Below are 15,399 nucleotides of genomic sequence, written 5' to 3' on the forward strand. Positions count from 1 at the left end.
GTTTTCAAAATACATAAAAGATTCTTGCATATCTTGACCAACAAACACTTCCCTCCCAGGAGGAGTAGACTTCCTCCACATTGGTCTACTCTTCTTAGTCATCATAAAAGCATGATGATGGAGCTTTTTGCTAATTTAGATGCCAAGAAAAAGACAAAGGATTTCTAATACTGGTAAGAAAGTCTGCACAAATATCTTGAGCTGAGCAGAGCTGATTGGACTATATGTGACTTCTCGGAACATAAACAGCTCTGAAATCCACCGAATGATTTCAACTGTTTTATTTTTATTATATTTTATTAGGTTAAGGTTTTGTATACAGAACTGTTTGTGCCCATTGAGACCAGAAAAGTGTCTCAGATCCACTGCATCACCAGTTACAGGTGGCTGAAAAAACTCTCCGGTGTCTGCTGGAATTGAATCAGTTTTCTGAGAGAGCAGTAATTCCTTTTGCAGCTGAGTTCCCACAAACTGAGCCTTTAAAAAGTCTTCATTGTCATTTTAGTCTCAGATAAATAAACATTCATGTTTGATTTCTCCCTTTCTCTGGGCCCTGGTCATTTGTTCTGTTTAGATCAGTACATACAGTTTTCCTGGATGAAACTCTGTTGAGCTGTGCTTAGGGTCAGCACCTAACTTGAATCCCAGTTTCCAACGTGTCAGACAAAATATAAACAAGAACATCAACAGGGCAGATGTCAACTTGATTGACCCAGACTCTTGTGCTGCCCTTCTCACACCTGCCATTTTAACATAGTACAGCTGTTTTAATCTTGAGCCACCATGCTGTCTTGCCACAGATTCTGTATAAATGCTCCCATAATACTGTACTCTAACCAGAAGTCATTGATAGCTACATTGGGTGTTGCCATTGGAAGACAGATGTTGGACATGTCTGACTAGCTTCTAAAATCTCTTTAGGCGTTTGAGTGAGGGCTCAAAGAAAATATTCTCTGTGCAGAATCCAGGGAGTGGAAGGTTTCAGCTGCCAAGCGGGGATGTGACTCCAACATTGACTTCCACTCCGAGGTCTCAGAGACCTCAGAGGAATGAAGTGCAATGAAATTCAGGGCCTGGGTCTTTAGATTCTTTCTGCTGTGGAGGTCAGCCAGGATGAGAGTATGTGCAGCATTCTCCACAGAGAGGATCCTGCAGAGGGCATGCTCACACATGACCATCAAGTGCTCCAGGCCATACCTGTCAACTGCTGTCAGCACACCAGTGGCCATAGGGTAGCTGTTGAGGTGTGGTGCCTTCCCTGTGTAGATGAAGTCCATCATCTCCTTGAAGACCTGAGGATCCAGGTAAGGGATCTTCACAAGGTTGGTTAGTCTCTCCTGCATTTCATGTTCAAACATGGCTCTGAAAACTGGAGAGCGACCTGCTAGGATGGCCTTGTGAGCCCTGAATTCATGGTCACCTACCAATAGGGAGCAGTCTGTGAAAAGAGATTTCTCCCACAGCTTTGTTAGGTCATCTATCAACATCTGCCCTGTATTCTTGATTGCAGGTGTTATGTTCTGTTCAGGCATGCTAAAGAAGGCTCCTATTATGTTCACCTTGCAGCAAAGGGTGAGCTGGTCTTGAGGGACAAGCCAGTGCTGAAGGGAGAGGAGGAAATCTCGAGAGAGGAACTTTTTGAATCCCAGTGGTTTATTTGGCAGAAAGCAGGCAGCTTTCGTGCTCTTCATACTTTGAAATTTCTCTCCTTGGAAATTTATGATCCAGAACTGGAACTTGGCCCAAACTAGGCTTCCTGGTTGGCTGATCAACACCAGGTGAACTGACAGGAAACCTTTGCTTTCTTCATCAACCCCATTTGTGTGTACTCTCAAACACCACGCCACTTCTTCACTGGCCTCTGATGAGAACACTGGGCTTGTAATCTCTTTCTGAATCCCCCACATGTAAGTTGAAAAGTTGCTAATGGTCCACTCATAGCACAATTTCTGAACACTGTTCTGTGTGGAGTCCCAGCTCTTGACTTCCATTTCTCCTGACATTTCTGAAGGAGGTAGAATTTGGAAGTTAAAGGTGATCTGAAAGAAGAACTAGAAGTTACTTATATGTCTTCCTCTTGGATACAATTATAGGTAAACATTTGATTTGAGTTTCAATTTCTCTAAATCTCTCTCTCTCTCTCTCTCTCTCTCTCTCTCTCTCTCTCTCTCTCTCTATCTCTCTCTCTCTCTCTTTCATTGTCTCTCTCTCTTTCCCTCTCCCTCTTCATCTCCTCTCTTAGTATCCCTACTTAACTCCCCTCCCAAGGCTGCAAATAAACTCTATTCTATGCTAGTCCTGTCATATGACTGGTACCCTAGGGGCAAGGGAAGCCTTAGCATGGTCCAGCCAGAGTACCCCTCCCACCCTTACCATAGGCATGTCCTGCATTTCTTTTTATAAAACACAGCATTGATGTTGTGACTCAGATTTAGAAACTTACAGGTTAACATCTCCCACTGCCACATGAACTTGCCAGCAACAATATTGCTCTCTAGAGCTATCCATCCAAACATCAGCAAATTGGTTAGCTCCCTCTCCCACACTGGTCAGTGTATACATGCCCTGGTCCCAAGGGAGGGGTGTTGACCTCACAGCCACTTTATGGTGTCCTGGTGGATGGTGACATTTACAGTCTTTAAGACTGGCATCCTTGCTCACTCCTCATTTTAGGACATTTTCCCTTGAGTGAGATTTCCTCTCTCCTCTGCATCATTTCCTTTTCTCACTGTTGTGAAACCCCAGGCCTGTGTGGACCATTCTCCTCACAGCCCACTCAGGTACTGGCCTGAGCTCAGACCACAACGCAATGCTTGAGGTCTTAGTGAACTGACCCTCTTGTTGTTTAGTTATAAACATTTCCTCAGAATACTGCTAGCAGAAATTAATAACTGCCGATCTCACCCAGAAAGGGTATATCTTCGCTGACACTCCCATGCTCCCTCCTGAGATGCCACGGACTCTTAAAGGCTTCCAAGTTCACAGGCTAAATTTGGCCCCAATATCCACTAAGCAATAACTCTCCATTGCTGTTTGAGGGCACTTAAATTTTTACAAACCTCTCACCAGCCATTCAGATAAATGGAAAGATTTCTATGCAGGGCCCCCTCCCACTACCTTCTTCTCTTGCAACTTTACTTCTTTGCTCTCCCTCCCACATACAGGCACAGTGAGAAGGCTGCCTTGATTGTGGTATGATAAACACTGAGAAACAGTGTTCCACCTTGATCTAAGGCTGCCTCTATTCTCCTATCTCTGTTCCCCCTTGCTTTCTTGCTCCCTGCCTGACCCAACACGATGGGACACAAAACATGCTGTGCTAGAGCAGAGTTCCAGGCAGACAGAGCACAGCTGCAGGCCCTGCCTCTTATTCCCTGGCCCACCCAAGGTGCTTCCTTCCTTGCCCTGCCCCACTTGTGCCCTACTTACACTAGGTTGAGCTGCTGCCTATGCTTCTGTGCTCCCAGGGTCCCCGCACCACCACCACTGTCAGCTCTCTGAATACTTTCCATTATGTTCTGCATCAGCTCTAAACCAGGTGTGACAGCTGAGCTGCTCCATGCACAGATCAGACCCACTGCTCTGTACACAGCAACAGAGGCTGACTACAGTGAAAGGGGAGACCTGCTGTCCACCAGACAAAATGTGTCCATTCATCTCCATACGTATATCCTTTTACATGTTATCTGCTGATGCACAATTATTTCTGCCATTCCCACATATAACAAACACATTACATTCCTCTAGGCAGAGTTGTAGCTTCAGTGCTACCTTTGTTCTGGGCAGTCTTGTGAGTGTCTGCCATCTTTTTTGTAGGAAGATAAGGTTTTCCTATGCTTTTGCTTCAGCACCATCTTTTTTTTCTTTTGTATCTTTTTTTTATTCGATATATTTTTTATTTACATTTCAAATGATTTCCCCTTTTCAGGTCCCCCACTCCCCGAAGTCACATAAGCTCCCTTCCATCCCCCTGTTCTCCCATCCACCCCTTCAGCACTACTTTTGTTCTGGGCAGTCTTGTGAGTGTCTGCCATCTTTTTTGTAAGCAGATAAGGTTTTCCTATGCTTTTGCTTCAGTACCATCTTAAATAAGGGAGGTCAGATAAATGGCTGTAGCTTTAGTGCCATCTTAATTAATGACAGTCCCATGATCACCCAGCATCTTTGTTATGGGCAGTTCCTACCTCACTGCCTCCTCACCTTAGAACATCGTGACAGGGTCTTTGAAGTCTATTCTGCCTTGATAAATAATAATTTAAATATTAATTTAAAGATTTAGAATAGCAAACAGGTAAAAGATCACTGCTTTAAGTTAAAGATTGCCTAACTCAGATATGCTTAATAGATACTAGCTCTCATTCTTCTCAGAAACTGCTGAATGTAACAACAAATGTTTAAGCTTATTAGTACAGAAAGACTCCATAGCATAACAGTTACCACCCCCTCCCCCAACCAAGATCTCTAAAAAGATGTATGCAGTGACAAGACTGCCTAGACTGTATTATGATAAGCACTGAGGTTCTGTGCTCCATTGCATGGCTGATGCCGGCACTCAGCCTACATTATTGTCAAACTGAGGATAACCAGAGGGTTAAATGTCTCATATTGCCTAGGACAGGGTGGGTCATTTCTCACAAATTTGGGGTTTTTTTTTGAGTCAGAGTTTCTCTGTGTAGTCCTGGCTGTCCTGGAACTCACTCTGTAGACCAAGCTGGCCTTGAACTCAGAAATCCACCTGCCTCTGCCTCCCAAGTGCTGGGATTAAAGGCATACACCACCACGCCCAGATTTCTCCCACATTTCTACTCCTCAAGAAAAAAGCTTCTTGTCTTCTGGGCCTAATGGTGACATTGACTCTGCCCGAGTTATGATGGAGAACCCAGGCACCTGGGAAAATTGTCTAGGTAGTGGACTATTGAGCAAACTCTGTCATTTTAATTAATGACTTCTAGATTTTAATTTACTTTTCATAAATGTCTAACTACATTGACAGCTAAGCTAACTCTAGAAAACAGAACCCTAATTCTTTACCCCAAATCTAAATCTCCCACTTTATTAGCTCATTAGTCAATTTGTTAACTAATTATGACTACCAGATATTTTATCAAAGACAGACAAGTTTGCCTCACTCACAGGATTCAAGATAAAGTACACACAGTTCAGATATAACCTTTCAGACCTACCCTTCTGTTACTTCCTTTTCTAAGCTCAGTTCCCAGTGACTAAATGCTTCAAATTTATCTTCCCTGTTATGCCACTGTCCTAACATTAATAGTTTTTATAAATTAGAATAACCCTAATAAAACACTCTACTATACAATCCCACTTTTATATTATAAGTCCAAATTTGAAGTTTCCTTTGACTGTCTTTAACCTATAGCTTAAAGTGTTTCTCATGCTAAATATTTTAACTCTAAACTCAAGGTGTTTCTCATGCTAAACTATATGATCAATTATCATATTCACAAGGTTGTCAAATTTTCCAGTTAATTGTCTTTTCAATACATACTTCAAAATGCTTCTCATTATACTACATTGGTATACAGTCAGTCTCCTAGAGAGAAAAAAAAGCCCTTCTGGTTCCTGTTCCACAAAAGGTTTCTGTCTTCCCAAAGCTCATCCTGAAGACTTCTCATGCTATTAACACATTTATCTCTTTTGTAAAATTATAACCTCCAAGAAACACACTGAGATTGACCTCTCATGGATGAAACAGACTCCATTTGGATAAGTACAACTGCCAATCAATAGCCTAAGTTCCCACTTGTGACCTATTCCAGAACGTAGGATTCCTCTCCTCTTCCCTGGGATTGGGACTTTCCTCACCCCAACCACCAAGACACAAATGGTTCGACTGGATCTTCTCCTTTTACGTTCAGATGGTTCCACAAACCCTGGATAGCAAGGAAACAGCCAACTTTCCTAAGATGGAACCAACTTCCCAATAGAAATTTTCTTTAGTTTCGCAAATACACATCCTCCCAAAACAGCAGGATATAGCTAAAGATCACGGAGTCCCTATCCCTGCTCCACCATCATTTCTGCCTAGTTTTCACCTTTATTTTAAATTAATCCAAAATGAAGGAATGTTAGCATTCTTTCTAGGGTCTACCCAACAGTTTCCTGGCAATAACCAGGTACCGTTGACTCACCATGAAAGGAGATGTTTGCCCCCTACTTCTCTCTGATCATGTTCTAATCTTTTCCTCTCCCAAACTCTGTAATCACTTTCTCCCTCACTCCTGTTACACCATCCTCCTCATTCTCCATGTGTTACTAGACAGATTCTCCTCTCCTCTCCCTCTTCTCTCCCTCCCTCTCCCTCTCCCTCTCTCATTCTCTCTCTCTCTCTCTCTCTCTCTCTCTCTCTCTCTCTCTCTCTCTCTCTCTCTCTCTCTCTCTCTCTCTCTCTCTCTCTCTCTCTCTCTCTCTCTCTCTCTCTCTCTCTCTCTCTCTCTCTCTCTCTCTCTCTCGCTATATCTGGGTGTCTTTCTCTACCTCTACTTCCTTCTCATCCCTACTCAACTCAAATTCCCATGGTTTAAATAAACTCTATTTCATACAAAAGCTACATTAAACTATATACACATGCTATACATTCTCATTTCAAGTATATTTCATTAGTCAGGGTTCTGTAGAGACCTGTAGAATGAATTCCTCCACATAAATTGAAAGTGGATATCTGAATATAACATACAGACTGAGGTCCAGCTTTTCAACAATGGGTAAAGCCAGTACTTACTTAGTCCACGAGGTTTGAAGTCTCAGGTTTACTTCAGTATATGCTGGAATTCTGAAGTAGGGTCTAATGCCACTGAAGGAATGGGCTTGCTAGTAAGATGAGAGCAGGCAGGCAAAGACACAAAGCTTCCTTCCTCATTTGCTTATATAGGCCTCCAGTAGAAGGCATGGCACCATTAAGGGTGGGTCTTCTAGTCTCAAATTCTGGATTAAAGGTGTTTGTTTTCCTCCCTGAAGACTTAGATTAAAGGTATGGGATTTTCTAACTTAATAGTCTGTGTTTGAATTGTTCTATCTATTTCAATTTAAGCAAAAAAAAATGTTTTTAAAGACACACCCTCCAGTTTGGGATGTTACTTAAGTCCACAGGTAGTCTAGACAAGAATAGGCATCACCTTTGCTTACTGGGATCAGTCTTCCCTAAATGAAGGCAACATGTCAATCTCTGCACAGATATTATTTATACTTGTGCTGGTCTAACACTGATTTTGCCATAAGCATGATCAAAGATGGGGTGTTTTCCTTAACTTGTCATCTGTCTTGTGGTTCACCAAATGTAGGGCATGTGGAAGAGCTCCTTTATGGAGTGCAGGAAGCAGAGCCACAAACCTCTGAAGGGTTACAGCATATATTCAACACATATCAAAGAATAGGGTGTTATTACTGCCCTCATTTAAACTGACAGGTAAAATTCTGCCTGTGACTCTCATCTCTTCAGTTGTCATGTCTTAGAGAGACCCACATCCTAGAGGACATGGAAATAATTACTGTGTTTCAGTCAGCTCCACAGCTCCTAGCTCTCCGGTATGTCTTGCTCCAATTTTGCTTATCCCTCAATATTCAATAACTGAATCTATTTTAATTTTTTATTCCCACATTAGACTTATTGAAACTTATTAGTCACTTCTGAACATCAGTGACTCTGTATCTCATGCTTTTGGGGCCTCAATAGGAGGATCCCCTGCTTGACGTCTAACATTTGAAATCTTGTAGATGATCACAGTGAAACGGGCCCTTTGCATGAGAGATGTTCTAAATTGTTTTCTTAGCTCCTAGGAACACGCTTATGTAGGTAGAAGTTGCCTCCTATAGGAGAACTGAGACCCCCTGGGCAGCAACCATAGGCTTTGCTAATGAAATCTCTGTCTCAGAGTGGGACCTCTGTGAGGTATTTTGTTAGGGGGTGGCAGAGAGGTGTGATTTTATGGATGACTTGCCAGAGCCAATAGAATTTTGTACCACACAGAAGGAATATAGCCCTGGAAGCATCCTCATACCAGAGAACACAACTTGTCATTACAAAAAAACAAGAGTCAAATGTATGTAGAAAGAGACAGGGTGTGTTGGAAGAGAGGGTGGGGGGGAGAGAAACAGAGATGAGAGAGACAGAGACAAAGACAGAGACAGATAGAGAGACAGGCTACACAGACAACCAGTGGTAGCTGTCACATGTCCAGAAAGATGAGAATCTGGGGATGTATTTAACACTTTCTGGACACTGGTGTCTAAACTGAAGATGCTTTCTCATACCATACTTACCTTCAGGGATGACAGTGCAGGCACCTTTCAAATAATTCAAATAATTTCCTAGAAAAGTAACTTTTATTTGCACATATTAATTGTTGTCTCTGAGGCTTTCTGCCTTGATCTGCTCATCTAAGACTAGTCCTGGAAGGTTCTAGCTTCCCTCAAATCAAATCTCGGTTTAGAATGCTCTCAGCTTCTGAGACTTACAGCTGAATAAGCTCACCACTTTCTAGTTCTCTCTGACCTCTGGCAGTCTGCTTTAATTTGTTCTGGCTCAAAAGTCTGCTCCACTGTAACTGACTCAGTCTGGCTCTTCTCATCTTCTCCTGAATTGCTCACGTGGTCTCATACTAACTTTCACAATCACTTCTAATCTTCAAGGTACTCTCACTCTCTGGCTCATTCTATCTTTACCTGTTTCTTCTCTCTTTCTCTCTGCAGTGATCTCTTTCCTTTCTTCTCTCTTCTAGTAACGGTTGGGCATATCCTTTTCTGTCTAATCTTTCTTTAATTTTTTAGTTTCTCTGAACATTGGTGCTTATTTCTATAAACTAACTTTACCTTAAGTGTTTGGAATTAAAGGTGTGTACTAAGTGAATGTCTGTATTCCACCCAGAAGGATTAAAGGTGTGTGCCAAGGCTGAGGCACTCCACAACTAAAAACAGTTTTCTTCCAAGCATAACACATTTTTGGGGTTCACAATTTGATCAAATATGCTGTGACAGTTTTCTTTTAGTATGGAGGTGTCAGGCACTACTATGTGTTTTGGGAACACATTGATTAAGGTAAATCTCGGGAATCTGGATCTCAGGTTGAACACCCTCTGGAATTCCTTGACCACTGCCCTCTCCCTTGCCTGAGAAGCTCAGAGAACCTAGTGTCTCAAATTGTAGTCTCTGAAACTTCTGTGGATTTGATCTTGGGACAGCATAAAAAGGGTTGGTGGGCACTCCCTGGAAGAAGAAGAAGTTTTGTTCAAGGTTGCCTAATAAACTGCTTGGAGGAAGAAAACTCCCTGGTGTCGTGTTATCTCTTGCTGGACATGGGGGGTCAGTATTTACTTATTCTGAAAGGTATGAAGTCTCAGGTATTCTTCACTATATACTGGAATTCTTAAGAAGAAGGGCCTAATGCCAGTGAAGGAATGGGCATGCTATTGAGATGAGAGCAGGGAGCCAAAGTAAAAAAGCTTCCTTCTTCTTTATGCTTATAGTGGGCCTGCAGTAGAAGGTGTGGCCTAGTTAAGGGAGTGTCTTCTAGTCTGAAGATATGGATTAAAGGTATGTGTTTTTCTGCCTCAAGACTCAGATTAAAGGTGTATATTTTTCTCAGATTAAATGTGTAGGTTCCCCCCCACACACCAGAAGAATTTGCATTTTAACTGAAACTACCTACTTCAACTTAAGAAAAATATTTAGCCTTTAATCCCAATACTGCAAAGGCAGGCGGTTTTCAGAGTTCAAGGCCACCAGCCCCTGCCTAATGGCCACCAAAGCAGAGGGGAACAGAAGTTAACTTTATGTTAGACACATGGTGGTGGAGCACGCCTTTAATCCCAGCAATTGTGAGGTGGAGGCAGGCAGATTTCTGAGTTTGAGGCCATCCTGGTCTACAAAGTGAGTTCCAGGACATCCAGGGCTACACAGAGAAACCCTCTCTCAGAGGAAAAACAAAAACAAAAAACAAAAAAACGTTTATGTTATGACACCCAGCACCAGCCAATTATGTTAAAGGACACAGTAGCTTTACAATTAGATGTTTTCACATTTACTCCCTGCTTGCTGCTTAGTATATAGCCTTGCCACATAGATATCCAGGGCTCCCCAAACACTGTAATCACCTTACATGGATATGGTGTGGCAGGAGCTAACGCAAATAAAATAAAGATCCTTCTTAAGTTGCAACAGAGCACCTCTCCCTATTTTAGGAGATCACTAAAATTTCCATGGCTCTACACTCCAACACTATGGACTATGATCAAATACACCTTGGTTTTACTTTTAACTGGAAATGCTTTGTATGTGTTGGGGTTTGCATCCCGAATGACTTCTATCACGGAATGTCTGGAAATGCCTCACACACGTTCTGGACACTGAATCAACTGATCATGGCTGAATTCTATGTGTCCAAACAGAAGTCATCCTAACCATTTTCTTTTCTTTTACAGCTTTATTTATTTATTATATGTAAGTACACTGTAGTTGTCCTCAGACACACCAGAAGAGGGTGTCAGACCTTACTATGAATGGTTGTGAGCCACCATGTGGTTGCTGGGAATTGAACTCAGGAACTCAGGAAGAGAGATCGGTGCTCATAACCAGTGAGCCATCTCTCCAGCCCTTGACCATTTTATTGAATAGAAGACAGCGTAGGTGGATGTCTCAGATTTTTTTGGAACGACGATTGAAAGCTTCCTGTTCTGTCCAGAAATGCTGAAGGAGCCTTGTACCATGCTCACCTTGCAGCACAGGGTGGGCTGGTCTGCAGGGAGAAGCCAATGCACATGGGAGAGCAGAAAAGCTCAAAAGCTGAGCTTTTTAAATCCCCTTATGGGTTTTGCAAAAACGTAATTTTTGTTATATTCAGTTATTGATGTAGATGATGTTTACCTTCAATTCTTAGAAATATCCCTGTTTTATACTCTGTGGTGCTGAGAAAGGAGACCTGAGCTCCCTTGTACACTGATACAATAAATTATGAGTAACATCAGTCTCAAAAACACAATGTTAGATGCTCTGCATCCTTCTTGGACCAAGTTTTCTGAAGGAAAATCTGATAAATACTTAAGAAAGGAAGAAAGGGCCTGTGTCAGTAATGAGGGTACAAAGTGTGGAAACATTTAGCTCAATGCTTGGGAACTTGCCTAGTATGTTTAGGTCCCTAATTCTATATCCTGCCAAACACACAGATGCAGCTTCCCACAGGTGACTGCTTGTATATGTGGACTGGCTCCTGAAAGAAGAAAACTGCCTGGAGACTGAGCAGAGGACGGCAGAGGTACACTGAACACTGCATTGCTTGATCTCTGAGGCATTCCTTAAAGGAATCACTGAGTCAGGGTGTGTGGTTCTCAGGAATAATCTTATCTGGGAGGCAATCCAGAGCAGTTAACTGGTGACACTTGGGAGAATGGCAGAGTTCTCATTGCGGTTTTGACTATCAGAAAAGGACCCAATAATACTCCCATTATAAAAGAGTTTAATAATCACTGATATAATTTTAGGAAATCTAATAAGATCATCATTAAGCCTTAAGTCATCTATTTGTCTATTTAGCATTGCTATAAAATAGTATATCTTCATAGACCTGCAGAGATATGCTCCAAAGGGGGATGCTATTACTTAGTGATTATAGATATAGATATAGATATAGATATAGATATAGATGTAGATGTAGATGTAGATGTAGATGTAGATGTAGATGTAGATGTAGATGTAGATGTAGATGTAGATGTAGATGTAGATATAGATATAGATATAGATATAGATATAGATATAGATATAGATATAGATATAGATATAGATATAGATATAGATAAAGATATAGATGGAGATGGAGATGGAGATGGAGATGGAGATGGAGATAGAGATAGAGATAGAGATCACTAAGTGATATATATAGATATAGATATTTAATAATAATAGGAAGAGCATATTAATAACAGGAATCTTCCCTAAAATGAATCCCTTACAGCCTTTCTAAAGAAGGGTGAACCTGTCACAGATTATATAATACTCTGAAGCAGGCCATCTTAGCATAATGTCCTACTACTTATCAGTATAGCTCTTTCATTTCATTAGTTAGAGTCACCCCAAGATAATTTATGCTGTTTGTGGCTATTGTGAAGGGTGTCATTTCCCTAATTTCTTTCTCAGTCTGCTTGTCCTTTCAGAATACAAAGGCTACTGATTTGCTTCAGTTGATTTTGTAACCAGCCACTTTTCTGAACTTGTTTATCAGCTGTAGGAGTTCTCTGATAGAGTATTTTGGCTCACTTAAGTATACTATCATATCATCTTCAAATATTGACACTTTGACTTTTTCCATTCCAATTTGTATCCCATTGACCTCCTTATGTTGTCTAATTGCTCTAGCTAGGACTTCAAGTACTATATTGAAAAAATATGGAGAGAGGGGGCAGCCTTGTCTAGTCCCTGATTTTAGTGGGATTGCTTCAAGTTTCTCTCCATTTAGTTTGATGTTGGCTACCGGTTTGCTGTATATTTCTTTTACTATGTGTAGATATGGGTCTTGAAATCCTCTCCTTTCCAAGACTTTTAGCATTAAAGGATGCTGAGTTTTGTCAAGTATTTTTTCAGCATCTAATGAAATGATCATGGGTTTTTGTCTTTGAGTTTGTTTATGTAGTGATTAAAATGGATGGATTTCCATATATTGAACTATCCCTCCATCTCTGGGATGAAGCCTACTTAATCTTGGAGGATGATCGTTTTGATGTGTTCTTGGATTCAGTGGGCAAGAATTTTATTGAGTATTTTACATCGATATTCATAAGGGAAATTGGCCTGAAATTCTCTTTCTTAGTTGGATCTTTGTGTGGTTTTGGTATCAGCATAATTGTGGCTTCGTAGAAGGAGTTGGGTAGTGTTCCTTCTGTTTCTATTTGGTGGGACACTTTGAAGAGTATTGGTGTTAAGTCTTCTTTCTTTGAAGGTTTGATAGAATTCTGCACTAAAACCATCTGGTCCTGTGCATTTATTGGCCGGAAGACTTTCTATTACCCCTTCTATTTCTTTAGGGGTTATGGGTCTGTTTAGATGATCTATTTGATCCTGATTTAATTTGGTATTTGGTATCTGTCTAAGAAATTGTCCATTTCCCCCAGATTCTCCAGTTGTGTTGAGTACAGGCTTTTGTTGTAGAATCTGATGATTTTTTGAATTTCCTCAGTTTCTGTTGTTATATCTCCCTTTTCATTTCTAATTTTGTTAATTTGGATACTGTTTCTGTGCCCTTTTGTCCCTTCCCCCACAGCATTGAGCTGGACTTCTCAGCCCATTCCATTCAAGCTGTGACATTCCTGGCTGGCAGCCCCCACCCTTCTGCTGGTGTTATCTCTGGCCTTTGTTCCCCTTAGAACAATACAGCTGCTTTCACCTTGACACTTTCACCTTGACAACAAAGGCTGCCTCAGGGCAGTCTCACCTGGAGACCAGCAGAGACCTGTGAGACTTGAAGCAGTCGACCTGCTGAGAAGAAGAGCCAAGGAATTCTTGGCCTTCCCCCTTGATGTGGGGGGGGGGGAAGGGTTGTTTTCTAAAGACTATATATATTGGATAAATAATAGTAAAATCAGTCTCGATGGGCAAAATTTTGTCCTGACTCATTTCTCTTTAGTCCCCTTCCCGTTTATCCCCAGAATTCTCTTCCAGGTCTCCAGTTCACATGCGGCCGTGGGCGGCTACATAATGGTGCCTTGAACAGGAACCGACCTGATACAGGAGAATTTCCTGAGGTAACCCTATCTGGCAAAGCTTCGCAGAAAAAATGGAAAGAAGATGGTATCCGCAGGGTAAACAACTATAGGAGTTAAATGCTAGCGCTAGTGTAAAATTTTATCCTTTGAAACTATTGTTGTGGGTGCATAAGGATATGGCTAGGCAAGCAGAATTGTTTTGACCCAGCACAGTAGCTGCTTGGGATAGATAGATAGATAGAGAAAAAATGGGACATGAAAGTTCGCGTGGAAACTTGCTCCCCGCAGCATCCTAGGGCTGCTTCAGGCAAAAGGGATAGGGTTTAAGGAAGGAAGGTTAGAGGATTTTTGGATCAAATATATTCTTGCTGTCCTTCGTTCCAAGAAAAACGAACGTTAAACGAGAGAACCTGGGAGAGATTTGGGAATTCGCTAAAGGCAGCCAAGGCAGATAATATTACCCTCTGCCTCTGGACACTTATAAAGGATATTATAGATGAAGGAGGCCTGGAGGAATTAGATATGATTCAAGGACTTGAGGAATCTCAAGAAGAAAGCCTGCCAGAGAGGACCTCCGCAAAGAAGGACCCTCCCCACTCTAAGTTACAAAAACGCAGAGATAGTGCTGATGAGCTAATTATAGAAAAGGTAGCTCATCCCAAAAAGAGAACAGCTGAATCTCATGGGGAAAAATAGGCCCCTATCGTGCCCTCTGCTCTGCCTATGACTCTGATGGCAGGAGATGAGATCCAGAGAGATATGCAGTTACAAAAATTGGAGTTTGACATTAAGCTGGAGAAATTGACTAATGAATTACAGGAGCTAAAAAGGGTATCAAATAGTAGAGAGAACAATGATCCTGGGACATGCCAATCGCCACTAAAGGGAGCTGTAAGCCAGGCTCGTGGAGAAGGGCAGGATGCATCAGAACTCTTAGCTTTTCCTGTCCTTGAGATCGAAGACCAGGAGAATAGGATTATACAATATCAGACATTGAAATTCAAAGTGATAAAAGAATTAAAGGCAGCTGTAGCTCAGTATGGCCCTACAGCCCCTTTTATACAAGCTTTATTGGATACTGTGATAGAGTCAAATTTAACTCCACAGGATTGGAAAACTTTGTGTAAGGCTATTTTGTCAGGAGGAGATTTCTTGCTTTGGAGTTCTGAATGGCGTGAGGCTAGCAAAAGAACTGCCACCATAAATACTCAGGCAGGCCATCCAGAATGGAATGCTGATATGTTACTGGGAGAAGGCGTATTTGAAGGAAATACTAATCAGATTGGTTTTCCCATCGCAGTGTATGCGCAGATTGAGATGGCTGCCCGCTATGCTTGGAATCTTTTACCATCGAAGGGAGATCATAGTGGAAGCTTAACTGGTGTCAAACAGGCTCCTGATGAGCTTTTTCACTATTTTGTGGATAGATTATTAAAAACAGCTAATAGAATTTTTGGAAATTCTCAGGCAGAAAATCCATTGATTACTCAGCTAGCTTATGAAAATGTTAATGCAGCCTGCCGGGAGGCCATCAGACCTCACAGGGAACACAGACTTGGCTGGTTATATTCATCTCTGTTCTGAAATTGGTGCCTCATATAATCAGGGTCTAGCAATAGCTGCAGCGTTCCAGGGGACCACCATCCAGGGAATACTTTCGCAGAGACAAGGAAATAAAAGGTGTTTTAAATGT

General features: G+C 41.6%; 1 protein-coding gene across 1 annotated transcript; it reads right to left on the minus strand.

Annotated features, from left to right (window-relative positions):
- Nucleotides 1-917: 917 nt before the first annotated feature.
- On the minus strand, nt 918-2,003 carry LOC127683598 (TD and POZ domain-containing protein 1-like). The gene has a single exon (XM_052180926.1). It carries the CDS (start codon nt 2,001-2,003, stop codon nt 918-920), a length of 1,086 nt encoding a protein of 361 aa, XP_052036886.1.
- Nucleotides 2,004-15,399: the final 13,396 nt, after the last annotated feature.

The sequence above is a fragment of the Apodemus sylvaticus genome, chromosome 4 (genome assembly GCF_947179515.1).
Source record: "Apodemus sylvaticus chromosome 4, mApoSyl1.1, whole genome shotgun sequence".
Classification (NCBI taxonomy): domain Eukaryota; kingdom Metazoa; phylum Chordata; class Mammalia; order Rodentia; family Muridae; genus Apodemus; species Apodemus sylvaticus.

What these genes read in the sequence shown, in the direction of transcription:
- LOC127683598 (XM_052180926.1), bottom strand. Translation starts at nt 2,003, where the DNA reads ATGTCAGGAGAAATGGAAGTCAAGAGCTGGGACTCCACACAGAACAGT.